This window comes from Acartia tonsa, chromosome 7, assembly GCF_053477335.1.
Source record: "Acartia tonsa isolate MP-2025a chromosome 7, ASM5347733v1, whole genome shotgun sequence".
NCBI lineage: Eukaryota > Metazoa > Arthropoda > Copepoda > Calanoida > Acartiidae > Acartia > Acartia tonsa.
In genome coordinates this window covers 25,169,282-25,189,531 of record NC_137266.1, presented here as the reverse complement: position 1 = coordinate 25,189,531, position 20,250 = coordinate 25,169,282, and the positions used below count along the sequence as shown (strand labels likewise).

The 20,250-nt window shown below is 30.9% G+C and overlaps 1 protein-coding gene across 1 annotated transcript in view; it reads left to right on the top strand.

Moving 5' to 3' along the window:
- LOC145324469 (muscle-specific protein 300 kDa-like) overlaps positions 1-20,250 on the top strand; it is a 139,642-nt gene that overhangs the window by 10,243 nt on the left and 109,149 nt on the right. The window contains exon 8 of the mRNA XM_080167056.1: positions 706-760. Coding sequence (XP_080023182.1) covers positions 706-760 — 55 coding nt within the window. The remainder of the gene's footprint in view (positions 1-705; positions 761-20,250) is intronic.

Sequence of the window (20,250 nt, the reverse complement as noted above, 5' to 3'; positions counted from 1 at the left end):
TCATCTAAATTAAGCATTAAGGGTGTCAGAACTGAATTATCAGATTATGAATGTATAAAATCGAAACAAAATTGTAAGTAAATTTGTTGCAAAACAGTATTGCAAAATCAGATAACTCGGATAATTATACCACACGTAAATTTGTTGTTTTTGTGTACACATTTATATTCTGATTATTCAGTTATACTGATACTCTGCAAGTGTTAATGTTTGTTTATCCAACCGTTTCAGAGCTTTCAGAGTATTTTACTGACAGTAATTTTTTTTGTAGCTTTACACAGTTTCTCAAAAATCAGCCATGTGACGTAATGGAAATGACGTCACATGGCTTATTTTTTATACACTTTGTAAAGCTTCATTTTAGTTTGATGAAGATTTTTCAGCTTTCCAGGCTCCCCCCTCCTTAAGTGCCCTTAGAGGTCTAGGAGCGTAGCCTCTAGTGTTTTTTAAGGGTTTACTGAGAGTAATTTTTGTTCAGGATTATGTAGATAAGATCTAGCAGCTTTCCAGGCTCCCCCCTCCTCAAGTGCCCTTATAGGCCTCTAGGGGCGTAGCCTCTAGTGTTTTTTAAGGGTTTACTGACAGTAATTTTTGTTCAGGATTATGTAGATGAAGATTTAGCAGCTTTCCAGTCAACCCCCTCCTCTAGGGGACGTAGACTATAATGTTTTTAAAGGAAGTTTACTGACAGTAATTTTTGTTCAGGATTATGTAGATGAAGATTTAGCAGCTTTCCAGGCACAAATATCACACTTACAAGGTTAGGAAATATATTTGTACTTATTCCACCCATGCGGGATTCCATCTATTTAATGCAGCACTAGAGTAAAACATTGAGTAGGAAGGGGTTCAATAACTGTATGTCTCCATGACAAGGACCTTGTGCCTACTCTTTGAAAATCAACCAATAGTGTCGAGAATATTAACAAAATAATTTGCTAGCAGACGATAAAGGTCCTTGGAAAAGGGAGGCAGGTAGTTATCTATATTCTATACTATAGATATGTTATTACAGCCATGCCAATATTCATTACAGGGAGTCTAAATTTGCAATGGGTTTCTTAGCATCTAATAAATGATAACTGGATCTTAATAAAGATTATTATATTTTATTTCAATCCCGTGTGGGTGCAATTCTATATACAAAATATACATTATCCGATATACAATTGTAATTTATACAATTATGTGAAGAATATATAATTCTAAATTCAATATTTTATTGGCAAGCAAGGGCGTGCAGGATGGGGTTACAACACTTCAAGACAATTATATAGGGTGTAAAAATGCAGTTTGCTCCTTCTAATTGTGCACGTCCATGCTAGCAAGGACAATATTTAGATGACAAAACTATGAATTCAGAACTCTTAAATTACCAAATTATTCAAGGTTATTTCAATGTCGAAAGTAGAATATATATGTACAATAATTTTTTTTACATATATTCTTATACATATAATATTTACATATTTAATATTATCCTAATTATTAATCTTATTGTATTTTATATTAAATTTGTATAACTATGTATTATAAAAACATCATATAATGATCATATACAATTTGTCATGTATTACGTTTTTATTTTATATATATACGCTTTCAATGTTAATCTTTAATAGGTTTATTTGATATATTTATTTTTTAGTAATTATTTATTTATTGAAATGAAGTGGAATTGTCGTCTTGATTTATCCAGAGCCGGCAAAACTGTGAAATGCCCAAAATTTCCGTCAGATGGCGGTGCAGGATGTAAACATTGGCCATTTGCATGAACAGCATGAACGAAAACTCCCCCCCCCCCTCTTTCTCCCGTGCCTCAAACTTTCTGCCAATTTTATTAACCCCTTTACTAAATGTTGCTTAGTATCCCCCCCCCCTCCCCCAGTTTCCATTTTGATTGACATGGAGTAATCAAAGGAAAAGGGGGGGGGGGGAGATGAAATAATTATGGAGCGCTCAGTTACTACGTGCTCCCCCTTCCCCTTTACTACGCTCATTCCTACCCCTCTAGGCATTATTCTTGTGCCTTGCTATTTCCCCCATACCTACCTCTCTCTCTCTCTCTCTGAATAAAGCTGGAAAGAAAGAAAAGCCGAAAATTTCGTTAGTGTTAACGTGAGATTGGCCTTTCAAAGAAGGCTGCATCATCAATTTTATTCAAGGAAATAATCTGATCATTTTATAATAAAATTAAAAGTGACAAATAATGATAAAAATAACAAGTGATGACATAAAAAATAAGTTTTACACAAAAAAAAGTTAAAAATCAAAAGTTTAATAAGTTAAAAAATATCATGAAAAATCCCCTTTTGTGAATCAATGTTTAAATGCTACAATGGGCTTATTCAGTATAACTATAAAGCAAGTTAGTAAGTATTATTTAACAAATCTTTACAAAACAGCTGATTTTAAATAAGCCCTCGTAGATTAAAGTAAATGTGCCTTTGTTGGCTTGTTTATATTATAAATTATTATAAACTAGAATCAATTTTTATATCATCTAGCAACAAAGTCTAATAAAAATTTATGATGTCATTGCTTTTGATAATCTTATTCATGGAAGATTTTTATGAGTTGATTAATGATTTTTAAAAATTAGATTCTTCAGTAGAGCAGCAATATAAGGCAAACGACATTTTTTTAAAAATAAATAAATGAACAATGATGTATTTTTTAAAATTTTAAAATTTTTTCAAAAATAAAGAAATATTCTTATTATAAGAATAGATAAAATTTAACTAATGGACATTTCTATTCTCGTTTAAAACGTCAAAGAATAAATCAGGGTTATACAAATATGACAAAACTGTGTAAAGGAAAGCAAAATATCCTAATTTGTTAAATATATAGCAGATATATCTTTAGCATGCCGGTGTTTATGTGTGTGTGTGTGTGTGTTGCAAACACAGATGTTGAATTTATCTTTCTATTTTATGAGCTAGTTCGGCTAAGTGACCTCAAAGGGTCAACTTACACACAATTAGTAAGATAGATAGGGTATGATGCTTTCAGCAGATAGAGTTGTCTATAGATTGTCTGTCTACAAAAGAAAGAAATATAATATCCTTTTCATTATTAAACCTTCAACTCTGAATTTAAATTTTCTTCCTATTTTATTAAAACAAGTACAAGTAGTAAAGTATAATATATAGAATAATGGGTTTCCTACTGAGAAAAAAATATTAGAACATGTTATTTTATTTCCAATATTATGTTATTTTTGTCTGCTAGAAAATATTCTGCTGTTCTCTCTCTGGTAAAAAGTACTCACATACATTTTCTTTTAATAGAGCTTTCCCATGCAAAACTATCAAACATTCACCAGGGAGGAAGAGGATAATGCAGGGATCTAAAGGGATAAGACAATGACCATATTATTGATGTACGTACATCCCCAATGATGATGCACAAAATTAAACCTTTATAAAATAAAATCATTGGTTGAAATGTTTGGACACTCAACTAAATGAAACAATCAATCAAAATTTAATAAAAGTCCCCAAGGTTGGTAAGCCAACGAATATAAAAATGTTACTATAAAACTTTGGGGACTAGTGTAATAAACAGTACAATTTTCCCTCCTTTCTTGGGATAGTGTTAGTTTAATCTACAATCCAATCTTTCGTCCGATATTTAGAAAATGAAAGCAATAAATTTTATGCAAGGTAGAAGATTAATTTAATGTCAATTATAATATACCTGTATTCTATTTTATACATTTGCTGTTTTCTTAATGGTTTTTACATGCAGACTTCCTTTTTATTTTTATCAACTTTCTCAATTTATAAACTATTAATACATGTTGAGTTCTTTTTTGTCGTGTATGTTTGTCCTAAATTTAAAGTTAGGCTTTCTTTATTGATTGTCATTTTACCTCAAATATCAACTTAAAATCAATATGGTTTCAAATGTACCTATTATGAAAAGTAAACTTAATAAAATCAGGCATATTTATTTTATAAAATCATTGACCCCCCCCCCCACATCTCAGCACCCTCAAAATAAAAAGCAGTATATGGTAGAAATGCCTTTTTAAAAGGTAAAATGTAATCACAGTTTTAATGGCTAATGTCGACTATAGACCATTTCATGAAAATGGCCATTGCTGATAAATTATCGACTTACATTTTAAAGAGCGATTTTGTCTAATATCAACGTCTACATTATGACCAACATACAATATTACTACCATAAACCTATATCAACCATATAACACTTTTCTTAAAATGCTATTACAGCTTTATGATCATTAAATAACAGTGCCTATGCATTTCTTGTTTTTATCGAATGATTTTCTTAATTTATCATAAATGTTGATAACGAATATTAGATGGAGGCGTTTGCCTTGAAATCATTTGTGAAAATAAACATAGATAGATAAATAAACAGAAATGATAGTCCTTATGCATAAATCGGTCAAAACATTCTAAAAAATCAGTAAATATGTTTTAATGCAGTGGATTTAATTTCTAAATCTTTGAAAATTTTTAAAAATACATTATTAAATCATAGATAAATAATCATATTCGAATGTGAATACGTTACTATAGAGAATCATCCCGCTGTTTGACTGTTTTAAATATTTTTCCTTACACCTATCCCTGTTGATTTTTATGTGTTTTTCCCGATAGGATTTAGTTTAGGAAAAAGTTGACGTTAACATGAGTTTACATGTCCTAAAAAAATTTGTTCTACAAATTTCTTGCACTTTTTGTTTAAAGTTATTTTTGTAATTTGACCCGTTTCTTTTCTTGACAATATATATCACAATTTTAACTTTTTATGCTCATAGTAAATGAATTATTTTTGTTATTTTTTGGGGTTATTAAAATGTCATTAAATTATTGTTATATTGATCTGCCTTTCCTATTTTTTATATTTTTACTGCTGCGCTACTTATGATTTATTTCTAGAATGAGAAAAAAGAATATTAAAAAAATCTGGAAAAAAATGGCGACTTCACATAAGGTATACTATTACTTTAGGTCAGGTTAGGTTAGGTACTCAGTAGCCTTGCAGGGGTTTATGCATAAGGAACCCCTCCCTTATTTTCAATTTATGTAAAATAAGTAAGGGCTAAACCAGTTCTTTGAGTGAAAGCACCAAAAAGTATGAATAATTTGGATCACATGAAGGAGACTAGCACCGGTGCTAGTTTCCTTCATTCTACACCATTTGGTGCTAGGGTTCTTCATCCTTAAGATTTACAAGATTTCTAATAGTGGGAGGGATTTTAGGTGTAAAAGGGCCGGGACATATTTTGTGTGAGAAAGAGGGAGGAGCAATTTATGTATTACTAGCGGCTACGCCCTTAGAAGCCTCTAGGGGCACTGCACTGGTAGGAGAAGGAAAAGTCGACCTCATCCTATTTTGAATTTGAGTTTCCAAAGAGTTATAAAAATTATTTTTTGTTGGAGAGGGGGGTTAAAACACCCTCTCGAAAAATAGTTTAAAACCTTCCCAGGACCTGTAAGAAGCTTCACTGTAAAGGAGAACAATATCGGTTTAGCAGTTAGCGAGATCCTTCGGGACAGACAAAAAACGCCTACTACTTTATACAATTAAGAAGGGTCAAAACATTAGGTGCTAGCTTTCTTCACTTTAAGACACTTGGTGCTAGCTTTCTTCATTCTTCGATTTCGGTGCTAGTCTCCTTCATGTGAGCCAATAATTTAAATGTATACTCTTAGATGAAATGCAAAGATGTTCTTATTTTTATAACAGAACAAATTTAATGAGCTTATCGTGTAGTTTATATGTAAATGTAAAACCCACTCTTCTTTAAAAAAACTGCTTTAAAGTTTTATAAAATAAGGTAGAACTAGACACAGAAAGCATACTTCTAAAAGTGCTACAATGAAAATGTCAACTAATTTTCATTAATAATCTTATTTTCATGTTAAGGCATCTTAAAAATTCATTGCAATGGGAATTCATAAAAATTAAACCAATACTAATAATGTAATAGTTTTTGGCTTATGTTGAAGTAAGGGTTAGGACCCAAAATATGTGGGTTTTTGAAACATTTGCAAGAGTACAAAATGTACAAATAGATGAACCAAAACAAAGGGCATCAAAATCACATAATTGCAATGTGCACAATTTTATTTGTAAATAGTAATGCAATAAATAAACATTTTATTTTTTATATATAAATTGGATTATGTAAGGTTTGTGTGTGTCTGTGTGCGAGTGTATATGTGTAAATTATGTGCACAATTTTGAATGAGAGAAGTGTACTCCCTAGATTGTGTGTATTAAAGTTATATGAAGCGTGCAAAGAAAATTATTAGCACCCGCCCACCTTCACTCCACAATAAATGTATTAAAATAGATGTATAACCAGACAGCTACCTAGATGCCCTTGTTGGGAACCTTTTTAGTCTGCTAGCAAATTGCTTTTTGCCCTTTGGTAGCGAATTGGTTGTGTTCATATTCCCGATGCTTTTGGTGATTTTCAAAGACCCAATTGAAAGTCGGCACAGGGTCCTCAGGTTGGGAACATACAGTTATTTAACATCTTTCCCCTCTATTATTTCACTCCACTTACAATCATATTTTCTCTAATTTTTTTTTGCAAAGGGTGACAAATAATACTATATTTTTTGCAAACATGGAACATTTAATCATGAGTAGCACAGCAATAACAAGCAAAATATAAAAAATAAACAGTAAACTTGGATACAGTAATAAAAAAGATATACAATTTAGACTGTGCATTTTAAGTCTTTAGCGACGGTCAGACGGACTTCCTATAAATATAGAGATTTTATGCTATAAAAAAAAATAAAATACATTGAGACATATGTTTGATAAGTTAAAATGTATATTGTCAAAAATATAAATAAAAATTCCCGATTTTTTCCTCTTTTTCTCATGGTATGAGTGTAAAATACTCCAAATTGTATCAAAATATTTTAGACGTTGAATTGGTCTTATTTGATGTGTTACAGGGACAACTATGTACAAAAAAAGTGCAGCTAAAAAGAAAAAAACTTTTGAAAATAAAACAGTACGCTTAATTTTTGGCAGTTATGTTAAGAATATGAAAATTTTCTAAGATGGGTCTTGCATTTATTTAAACTTTTAATATAAGCAGAAATCAGTTTAAGGTAACTCAATTTTACTGCATAATTTTTACAAGGAATTGATGAACTACTGTACCACAGATATAGAGTTGCTGCGCTAATCTGTCAGTTTAACGTTTTTGGAAGTTCTATAATCGGTTGGGAAAGATTAATTTTAGGGTTGGCTGCAAATATTTGACTGAAAATATTTTTTTTGTGTGCAAATTGAAACCGCTTTTGGCTAAGCAAGATTGGCACCAAGTATTTTTTTATCATTTTAGACATCAAAATGTACCACCCGGTTTTTTTCCCACATATAAAATTAACTTGTCCCCAATGATGTACAATTAAAACGTATTGATAACTCTATAAGGGATTAAAGGGATACGACAATGACCGATATATTGATAAACAATGAACATCCCCAATATTAATACACAAAGTTTTCCCGTCTGTATATTACAATTAGTAATTGAAGCGTTTTGACCCTCAACTTAAAGAACCAACCAATAGAAATTCAAATTCAAGGTGTTTAAGCCAACAAATGAGAAAACGTTATTATAAAACTTAGTGGACTAGTGTAATAAACAGCCCAATGTCCCTTCCCTCACTGTAGCTCATAAGTAATCATTAAGAGGGGGGGGGGGGGTAACATTAGATTTCAAAGGATAATGCAAAACTTGAGCAGTAAATATTTCCCATTAGATGCTCAATTAAGTAGATGAATGCAATTAAATTGGCATATCCAATTAATTTAAATTTAAAGAGGCATCGTTAAAATTTAGATCAAGTCCTTTTTAAAAGCGCAGCTACTTTATTAAATTTACTGTCCTCATATCCAGATGGAAGGGGACAACGTGCAGTAGTCCCCAAAGTTTTATAATAGCGTTTCCTTATTCATTTGCTTACTAACTTTGGGGATTTTTAATAAATTTGATTGGTTGGTTCAAGAAGTTTAGTGTCCAAACGTTTCAACTACTAATTGTAATCTGTAGAAGAGGATTTTTTGTGTTTCATTGGACATATGCATCAATTTATCAACCATTGTCTTATCCCTTCAGTTCCCTGCTCATATCCTTTTGTCTGAAGTGGTTAACAATCCACTAATAATAGACAATATATGGTAAAAAATACTTTTACTTTTTTTCATTTAATTTTGTTGTTATTTTGTTATTACTGCGCTACTTATGGACATAATTTTCCTTATCTATAATACAAAGTAGCTTGATGTCTGTCCGTCTGTCCGTCTGTCCGTCTGTCTGTCTGTCTGTCCCTTAAGATCTCGGTAACCACTGAACCGATTGGATTCTACTCTTCAGGGTATATTTCTATTGGTCCTGTGGTGGTTTTAAGCTATTTTCTTGGGGGGTGGGACACCCCCAACCCCCCCAAAAACAAAAAAATCCCCCCCCATTTTTTTTTTTTTTTTTTTTTGCTGAAGATTTCCTAGGTTCTTTAAGTTTTGTAGAAGATTTCCTAGGTTCTTTAGGTTTTGCAGAAGATTTCCTAGGTTCTTTAGGGTTTGTAGAAGATTTCCTTGGTCCTTTAACGAATTTCGCCTTAATTTTTTTAATCACCTCTTGGGGCAAAGCCCCTAGAGGCTAGGGGCGAAGCCGCTAGTATTATTACAAATTGCTATCTTTCATCGTGTATATCAGCAGTAAAAATGTCTATTATTTGTGTACATTATAAATTTGTATTTTCAAAATGAAAGATAAAAAAGTGCAAATAGCGGCCATAAAAAAAAGCTTTTATTCAAGTTTTATTAATTTATTACTGAAAGCAAATTTTTGTTTTTAAATTCACAAACCCAATAAGAAGGTTTGGAGATAAACCCCCAATCCCGAAACAGCGCATAGCCTCTGATAAAAAATTACGTTATACAATACAAATGACCAATGATAGGCCAGTGTACAATTTACAATTGGTCAATTTCAATGTATACTGGCCTATCATTGGTCATATGTATTGTATGACGTCATTTTTTCTTGGACACTATACGCTGTTTCCCCCCCTCCCTCCTACATCATAGCTCTTAAGGTGGTTAATCTATCCCTTCGACAAACAAACCAGCCCTACTGGATAAAGCCGTTTACGAGATCTTACTGGAGAAATATTTAATATGAAAATACACATCATTTAGTAGTTTACAAAATTATTTGAAAGATTAAAATCTATTACATAAAAAATGCGCCGTATCATAATTTTGCCATATAGCAATATAGTAATAGATGTATTATTACTTGGATCTTACACCAGATATTAATATTCTAAAATAAAGTGAACTCTATAGCGGGATAAAATAATTAACTCTCCAACCCCTCTTTACCCTATTCTCTCTCCTCCTTATCAATAAACGGCCCGACCAATAAATGCGGGGGGAAATTGCAATTTAAATTGACGACAAATTTTCTGTTGTTATATCATCCACGTATATTCTGCATCCATTAATATTGTAAATCTCACCAATATATTGCAATGAAAAATTACTACATACCTTATTACTGATTTTTCCTCGTTAACCTTTTATGAACTTAGAAAGTTATACGTTTAGAAACAGATTTTGCAAATAAAAGCCATAAAGAATATGCTCGAAAAGAAATTCAACTCCCTAGATGTCATGAAGAAAGCAAAATATACCTCATAGTGAGTTATGATATTTTTAATATCTTCTTATGTGTGGGAAATATAAATTTTATTTAAATCGGCTACTGTATAATGAGAAATCAAGGCTAGGCAGCTGCGCGCCAGCCGCTTGTATGCCTCAGGAAAATCAACCTTCTATCTAGGTTTTATTTTAACATAAAGTTCGTTAAAAAAACGGACAGGCAAACATTCTGAAAGTAAAAGTAAACAATATTAGGCTTAAATTTGTTCAAACATCCTTATGTTTAATTGTTTAATTTTTGTATTTATTGAAGTTTATAAAATTTTCAACTTTACTTCTCTACAGTTCACTCTTCTTTTTTTATCTAGCTAAATGGTCGTTATCTAAGATAGCAGCCGAGTAAATTATTTTTAAAGATCTAATGTCTGTCAAAGCAATACCAACAGACCAGTGAACCAAGTTAGTTTAAGACAGGATTCTGTCATTGGTCATAGGAATCTTCACCAAAAATACCAGACTTCTATCTTAAATAGTAGTCAAGATATTTACGTTTCAATCAAACAAACATGCACAGTAGCTTCGCTACTAAAAAAAGGCGGGTACAAAAGTATTAAGGAATGTGAAAAAGGGGTGATAAAGAAAAGGCTTAGCATATTTGATAGCTTGTGTAACAAAACTGTTTTGTTGTTTGTGGGGGGAGATTAGGAGAGTAAGTTTTGATCTTTACTAGGATTAATTTAGAAACCTGATAACACTTCAAGGGCTCAGTTTAATTCAACAGTTTTAAAGCACTGTTTTTCCTTAAATTTTAAAATTATTATTAGCAATTTAAAATGCCTTTTACTCAAATTAGAGGTAAAGTTAGTTTTGTACTAGGAATCCTCATGTTTATCAAAATTAATTCTGTCATTATAAAATTAATTAAAATAAACATATTTCATTAGAACATACTAACGTTATAGGATAGTTAACAAATTATTAAGATAACCTCTGAAATTTATTTATATGTTACTATTTTTATTATGGATAGGTATTTTATGACAATTATTACTAAAACATTAGGTTTTTAAAAACTGATCTAAGTTGTTTAATATTCAACTCATGCGATTCATTTATGAAAATTGCTTGAGTAAATTTTATGGACATGCAGTAGCAAGTACGATTTAGGAATTAAACAAGGGTTTCAGACAATGGTCTTTTAAAATTTAGGACACTTATGTTTGTTGTTTAGCAGATGTTGCCAATAAATCACTGATTATGACATTACAACTACGTTCAAACGCAAGGGCACTTTATAATTGTAGAGTAACTACACTGATAAAAAATAAAGTCCAATACATTTTTATGAATTTTTACAATTAAATGCTCTGATTGTTATGAGCTTATAAATTTCTGTTATTCAATGAATTGAGTAAAACTATTACACAAAGAATGAATTTAAAGAAAAAGGATATTATTTATTTTAATATTTAATATTTTTTACGGAAGATGGTTTTATTGAGTTCGAAAATTTAATTTATTGACAAGAAAATAAGGATTACAAAAAGCAATGTTTTCTTTGATCTGGGTCAGAGAGATAGTTTGTAAATCTTAGGAATGTTAGAACCATCTTATTGATTTCAAACATGGCACTTTCAATTGAAAAATTGTAACAACTCTATGACCATTAAGCCCGTAGTACATTTTAAACTTTAGCCTTTACCTTTACGCAAATTTTGAACTTTCGAATGCTTATTCCAATGATTACTTTTATGTAAGTTATCATCCTTGTTTACTTACTAATCTAGTTAATCTTTTGTTTTATAATGAAATTATTATCCTTGACATAATACATGGATTTTTTTAACGAGAAATCGTGATATAAAAGTTGTTGCACATTTCACAGTAGGGACAACGAAACCAACTTTATTGTTCTAGATAAATTTTAAAAAAATAACGTAAAGTTTTTTGCTTTTAATTTACAAGTTTTATTGATATTTTATGAAATGAACGTTAAAATTTGATGCTAATTTCTGTATCTTAAAATTGGAAAGGGATAAATCAGCTAAGAAGAGAATATCTCTTTTGAAATTTACTAGCGGCTGTGCTTACAGCATCTAGGGGCTCTGCATTCGAAGGGTGAGTGATGGTTCGAAGAAAAAGCCATAAACCACCCCAAAACTTATATTATTAAACAGCTTGAAACCATCACATGACGAAACTGAGAAGTAAAGAGATCATCCTTAATTGTTTTGATTTCTACTAATGAAAAAAGTCTGTTTAATGGTCCCAACTGTTGAAGATTGCATGGCTATATATCAAAATATGTAAACAAATTTTACTGGAAAATGAAAGGTTTCCCCCCTTCTACTCTCTCTTTCTCTCTACATATTTTGAAATTAATCTAGACGGATTAAAATAGATTTCAGCATAATAGGTACAAATTTGTCATTATACTTGAAAATGCAAAAAACTAATACAAATCTAAAATGGAAAAAAAAGGTTTCTTACTTATGTCTATCCCTAAATTACTTTATAAATTATGAGTAGCTGTCACAGGAATCAACATACTAAGTTTAAAATCGATAGGTCAATTTGACAGGCCTAAATTAACTATAAAAGTAATCTGTATTAACGAAGTGATCCTATTTGTAGAAACGTTTCGCTATTAAAATGCCTCACAAAGTTATATCACAAAAGAAAAGAAAAGAAAGAATTGTAAATAAAACAACTATAATATTACCGCATTCCTTTTTACTGGTTTTGAATGACATGCTATGCTATATCATCAATGTAAATTATAAATACTTATACAACTAAAGAAACCAAGACATTAATGTTAATGTTAATCAAAGTTAGAAAATAAAAAGCAAAACACTTAAGTAAATATGATATATTTACTGATTTATTAAAAATTAGTGGCTATACCCCTAAAATCTAGAGGGAGGGAGGGCAATATGATAGCCAGAAACCATCCTTTGACTTATATTCAAAAATATAACAGCCAAAATCAGGGACATATGTGAAGATTTCCTAAAATGCAGAACTTAATTGGAAATTCAGCCTAAAATCTTTACTGTTTTACTACATTCTTTAGTTTGTAATCTTCTAGTTGCTGGCTAATTTTGTATAATTGTATAAATGGCAGACCAACACAAGAGGTTTTAATGTAGCTGCATTACTAATGCAGCTATTTACATTATTATTTGTTTTGTCTCTACTGTTAATGAGATTTGATAGGTATAAACAGTCAGGAAATATAAATCAATCAAAAAAAACTTTTCTTCAAATTCTTTTTTTGCCCCTAAAAGAAAAAAGATATTTGAATGTAAGTAATCAAAAATAGTTTAATACCTCAATTAATATCATGTATTTTTTTGTATTCTTTGTTGAAAAATAATGCATTTTTCCATATTTGGGTATATTTCAATTCTCTAAAACCGTGCAAAATTGGTCATAAAAGCTAACAAATATAGGTTTTAAAAACCTACAGATTTAACAAAATAGGACTGTTTGGTAGCGTAGCAAGAATAAACTAACAATTATTTGGATTAAAAAGTATTGTAATTTTTTATAAATTGATAATACAGATAATAATATGGCATATTCTGTTATAGCAATTTATTTTGCATATCTTTGTTTTATTTTTATTATGAGTTTGTCAGTTTATAAGCTGTATATAATACTTTACAATTTTAAGAGACTGTATTTCTTCACTTATTTAGACCACAATCGTTAATTTAAGAATAGCTGCGCTGCAAAAAACTGTAAATATTACTAATTTGGGTAAGGTAAAAAATAAATAAAGAATTTTGCAAAAAAAAAAGTAATTTTAGAAAATGTTATTTTGAGGTGAAAAACTGGGTTGGAAAAAAAGTAATACAATAAAGTAAATTTCATTTTGCCTCTAATTTGCGGTTTTTCTGGGGGGTCATAGGGCATTTCTTATTCTATCTCATGCATCTTACAGGATGGTATTGCCAGGAAAAGAAAAAGTATTATGAAAAAATATTTTTCCATTATTACTTACCTACTAACCATTCTTCTAAAAAGTTAATTATTTATCGCATTGCATTATAGACAGGTTTCTGCGGAAAGTAAAATGAAAGATTATGAGATAATTTCAGTTCAGTTGACAAAATCAATTTTACAGAAAGGAAATTGATCATTTGAATTGAAATTATGAAATTGACAAAACTTAAATTTGGATATCATGATATTACAAGTAAAAGAATTATTACAATTCACGAAAAAGTTTTTAGAATAGATATATATATGAACAAGGACATTTATGGGCATTGCAGTAACATGCAAGCTGGTGACAATTGTAAATAAATCATCAAATATGACATTCAATAAAATAAGCTTTAAGATTTAAATCATAGACGTCCAAGGGTGGGGGTAAATGCGTGCCCCCCCCCCCCCCCTTCAACTAAGAAACACCTCATTTTACCCCCTCAAAATTTTTAATATACATTAGATTAGTCCCTTCAAACCTTTAAAACCTCTTATTTACCCCCCTCAAAATAAAAAAGCTTGGACGTCTTTGATTTAAATTTGTAAAATTCATTAACAAACTTAAAGAGTAGCTGCAATACTGACAATTATATGCAAATAGGGAAGGAATGAATATTTGCCTATCCATAAATATGCCACTTATAAAAAGCTCACAGTTTCCATAAAAGGAAGGAACAAGTATCAAAAGAAGGTAATTTTCCCACTCTACTAGATTAAGGATTCAATTTTTGTTGCATATTTTGCGTAGTTTAACTAACAATGACTTTTTTCTTCTTAATTATAAACTAAATACATTTCCGTTATGGCTTTGAAACCGATAAATTTCTACTGGATTTAAGCTTGTTCTCAGCCAACTGAAACTTCATGAAAAGAATCATTTTACTGACATTTTCCGCGAATATGAAAATCATAAAATTAATAACAAAACTGGTTTTAACTTTATTCTTTTCCATTTAATATCCGTGGAAAGCTGTCTATAATATGTGATAATCAACTATTATGGAGATTTGTTTCCTATAAAACCATGTTTAAATTAGTATTTAAAAGTGTTTTAAAGTTGGACTTTTTTTAATGATTATAGTCTAGAAATTTAAATGATTTTTTTTAAATTGATGATATATTTATTTGTTTTCTTATTTAAGGATTCTAATAAGGGTGGTGAAATAATAAATTTAGTTGGTTTAATACGGTATTCCTAAATCTAACTGAATCATTAACATTTTTACAGTATGGCTTTGAAACCGACTACTTTATGCTCGATTAGAACCAATTCTCAGCCTCTTTGAAAAATCATGTATTACAGACAATTTTTCACTAATATTGAAATATATATCATAAAATTCACACTAGTTTTGTTAGCCCGAGCCATCGGCCCCTCCGAGCTAACAAATCTGGTTTTAATCTTATAACTTTTTATAAAGCTGTCTATAATACTATGCAATAAATAACTATTACAGTATTTTACAACAATAAAATTTTAATTTATAATTTCTGAATCGGTCAATTTTAAAAATAAATATTTAAAATGAGGCCGCATGGATTGAAAATTTTTTGTTTACATTTTAGCAGCTTTACTTTTACACATAATTATTGAAGCGAAAATCTGTTAGAAATTGAAACATTTAACTTTGTCTAGACGCTGCAGACATTAGTATTGTCAATATTTTCCAAGAAAATAGTTCATTTGGTGTTAAAAATTTGAGATAATATGTGGCTAAACGATTTGGTCACGAAACAATGAAATAAAACATAATTATTCTCATTACATTTTGGCGCTTTTTTTTATTGCACAGCAACTATATAATAATGCAATGTTTATATGTCCGTTTGTCTGTTCATCTTACTTCCGTGGATTGATTAGATGTATAAATAACTCGTCTGTATTTTCTCTATTCTTTATGTAGTGTTTTTTCATTAAAATATCTGTAAACATGATTGACCCTTTTAAAGAAGAAGATTTTCTAGCTCTTTTCGATAATCTAAACATGTTAGAATTGTCATATTGTTTTAAGACATTCTGATTTTTTTTACTTTTATGACATAAAATTTTTGTAGGTACGAAAAAAATATCGTATTCATCTGAATATTGGATTCGGATTCCTACGACAATAATGTACAATGTTATAATCGAAACATCTTTATAATCAAGTCCTAAAAATGTAAGAATGTTCTTAAACAGTATTCTGTATTTAAGAAGTTTTGCAATAAATTTTCTTCCAATTTTCAGTTCTGACACACTACAAGTGTTAATGTTCTTTTGTCCTACCGTTTCAGAAATTTCCTTTTATGGATGTTATCATCCTTGTTTAAATAATTCTTACCAAGACATTAAATTGTCGTAACAAATTAAAGTATCAAGTTTAAATGAGCTGTTAAAGAAGCATATGCTTAACAAGGATACAATTAACAAATATGGAGTGGCTAGTTTCATAGTTTGGAATGGAAATGTAAGACTTCTATTAATAAAAGTAAAATTATAAGTCAAACAAACGGACAGTATAAATTAAACAAATGTGAAAGAAAGTATATACATCAAAGCAGTGGCGTGCACAGAAATTCGACAGGTAGATATATAGTAGAAACCATTAGGGAGTGAAAAAGATAACTGTCCAATTTTAAATGTAGGGGGGGGGGGGGGGTGTCGACACCCCCTACATTCTTCTACCGCACGCTACTGCTTTAAACAAATGTAAAAGAAAGTATATACATCAATGCCACTTAAAGTGACAATGACCAAATGCATTGTGTTGAATATGTTGTAGTACTACGGACTTCAAATTCAAATTCACATTAAGGGTCATCCTTAAGGGGACAGTAAATTATTATTTTTTGGCCTGATATTGAATTGAGTCTTAAACATATTTTTCTGCAATTGTCAAGTTCTTTATTATATAGCCCTTTTAACAACAGGTTAATGCGAATTTTTTACTAAATTTTCCTTGTTTATTTTGGCGCATATTTAATTTAAAACCGGCATTATATTTTATTGTTTTTTCTCCCATAAGACACACTATAAGCTTTTCAATGAAAATTTTAAAAAATACTGCCCCTTAAAGTCTTCTACACGTGAAAAACACTTTACTTAATTTCCTAGTTGAAAAAATACTTGAAGTTTCAAGAAGGTATGTAAACACACAGATTCTGTGTCAACATATATGCTAAATATTGACCAATTGTGGCCCTTACTGTTTTATACATTTTTTATTGAATAATACATAAACATTCACTTTACGTAGTTGTGTTTAGTACCCTAGAAAAATGGGGATAGATGTCACAGCTTTTGGTCTACCTATTCTATTGAAGTCATAGTAGAGAGTAAGAGAAAGGGAAGATGGAAAGAAACTACCTAGAAAAGAGGCGTTGCTACAAAAGACCAACTCTACAAAAGACCAACGCCTACAAAAGACCAACTAGTCGGTTCTACAAAAGAACAACGCCTACAAAAGACCAACCCTACAAAAGACCAACGCCTACAAAAGACCAACGACTACAAAAAATCGTAGAGCTGGAAGGTCTATAGCTGCAACTGGTGTAGCATCATATTTATATTTATCAAATTAATAAATATAATGAATATAATGTATGCTTTAAATAGATTTTAAGCGACACAATTACAAGAAAAAAATTGTAATTATTTTTTTGTATCAATGTAATCAAATAATGGCTTGAAAATCTTCTAAATTTAAAAGAAAAAATCTTCCAATTTTAATGATATCCAATATGGCGATTAAAACACAAGGACAAAATTCAAAACCGAAATTTCTTTCTTGAATAACTTCGTCCACAGGCTGAATTTTAAAATTCCGTCCGACAGTTTGTCCAAAGTCTGTGTTTGCTACGTAACGGAATAGTTTCGAACCCGATACAACCTTGCTTTTAAAAAATTGACCCTTTTGTAGTTGTTGGTCTTATGAAGGCGTTGGTCTTTTGTAGGCGTTGGTCTTTTGTAGGCGTTGGTCTTTTGTAGAGTTGGTCTTTTGTAGGCGTTGGTCTTTTGTAGAGTTGGGCACTATGACAGTTACCTCTTAACTCAAAAATAAAATTGGAAGTTCTAAATATATTGTTATGCTACTTGTTAACTTAACTTTTAGGTTTACAGAACACAATGTACAAAACTCAAAGCCTAACTATTTGTCATAATTCTTATAAAAATGACTATTTTGCATTTAAAGGTATTTAAATTTTAAGTCACCTTGGCTTAATTTATAGGCTATGCTAGGTATCTTGAAGTTCAGTTCAGTTCAGGCGCGTCTCTCTTTTGGACTGTGGAGTCCAGAGAATACGGCCACCCTGCTCCTCCATGAATTCCTTTTTTTGGCAAGTGCTTCAGCTTCTCCCCATGTTAATTCCAAATTAAAGAGGTCCTTTTCAGTGCTCCGACGCCAGGTCATTTTTGGTTGTCCCCGTTTACGTTTACCAGTGGTGGGGTTCCATTGTAAGCACTTTTTTGGAAACCTATTTTGTTCCATTCTAAGCACATGTCCTAGCCACCTTAGTCTTTTAAATTTCACTTCTGCTTCAATACTATTGCACTTGGTCTTAGCATACAGCTCAATGTTTGATATTTTGTTTGGCCAGAATATTTTGCAAATTCTTCTTAGGCAGCTATTGTGAAATGCATTAAGTTGATTTGATTCAGTTTTCACAGTTCTCCAGCATTCAGCTCCATAAAGAAGAACTGATTTCACATTACTGTTGTAAAGTCTGATTTTTGTTTTCAGAGCAAGTTTCTTTGAATTCCAAACGTTGTGTAGACTGTTGAAAGCAACCCTAGCCTTATCAATCCTGGTTTTAACATCAGCTTTTGAGCCATTTTCACTGCTGATAACACTCCCCAAATAGGTGAATTTGTTGCTTTGTTTCAATTGTTCACCATTTATTGTTATAGTTTGATCAGGGTTTGTAGGTATATTCATAATTTCAGTCTTCTTGACATTAACAAAGAGCCCGACTTGTCCTGCGTATTTGACTAGTCTATCTGTCTTAGCTTGTAGATGTTTAATTGTTTCTGAAATCAGTGCCAGGTCATCAGCAAAGTCCAGATCTTCTAGGTGTCCTAGTATGCCCAGCTGGAGACCACGTTTTTTGTCCTCTGTGGTTTTCTTCATCACCCAGTCAATGACCAATATAAATAGAATAGGTGATAAAATGCATCCCTGTCTAACTCCAGTGCTTATTTTAAAGAAATCAGATGTCTTATTGTTTCCAACTGAAACACAGGCTTGGAAGTTGTCATAAAATTTAGTTATCATAATTATCATCTTTTCAGGTATACCATAACTTCTTAGTATTTTCCAGAGTGTTTGTCTGTGTATGGAGTTGTCAAAGGCCTTAGAGAAATCAACAAAATTTACATGGAGTGGCTTGTTAAATTCAACACATTGTTCAATAACTGTCCTAAGGGTGAAAATTTGGTCAACACAGCCTCTTCCAGCACGGAATCCAGCTTGTTCTTCTCTTAGTTTATTGTCAATTTTCTCATCAATTCTGTTTAAAATAACTTTACATAGGACCTTGCTTGGGATAGAAAGCAGCATAATTCCTCTCCAATTATCACAATTGTTCAAATCTCCCTTCTTAGGTAGTTTTATGATAATACCTTTAGACCAGTCAGTTGGTATCTTTTCTTGTCTCCAAATTTTATCAAAGAGATCAGTCAGAGTCCTAGCAGAAAGATCTATGTCTGCCTTAAGCATTTCGGCAGTTATCAAGTCAGGTCCAGGTGCTTTGTCATTCTTTAGACTATGTATAGCAGCTTTAACTTCTTGAATAGTTGGTGGTCTTGTGTCTATGTCTATTTCATGTCCTGGTTCTGGTTCAGCAGTAATTTCAGGTTCAGGTCTGTTCAACACTTCTTCAAAATGCGATTTCCACCTTTCAGCAACTTCTTTTTCTGTAGTGAGTAATTTACCATCTTTAGCCTTGATAGTTTCACCACTCTTTTTGTTATATTTGCCACTTAAAGGAAGCCTGCAAGAAATACCACGCTTTAACTGCTGAAAGACTGCCACAAGTAGACCAAATACCCCAAATTTGAAGCCTTCAGCTTCTATAACAAAAAAGTTCTAGGCATTTTAAAATGACACTTTATGTACAATGAAAATTTTGAAAGAATTGCAATGCTCATGTTGAAAACTTTGAAATTAAACTACGTGGCCTAGAAACAAAATTATAAGCTTATTTTTGTCATAAATTTAGGTTTCCAGTAACTAATTATATTTTTACAATAAAAATACCTATTTTTATAGTCAAAATCATTAAAAAAAATTAAGTTTTACTTGCATTGTACCGAATGTACTGTAGCCAATCAGAAGGCTGAATCAGCTTAACAACCAATCACAGCTAAGCTTGTATTAGTTTACCCCTTTGTTTCCGCTATGATTTTCGTTTAAAAATGCAATTTAAATCGAATTTTTTTCATAGATTTTGACTATGAAATGTGGTGTTTTTATTGTAAAAATCTAATCAGTTACAGGCAATATAAGTTTCTGACAAAGATAACGTTATAATTTTATGTCTAGGCAACGTAATTTAATATTGTTTTTTCTTTTATGAGCATTGGAAATCTTTCAAAAA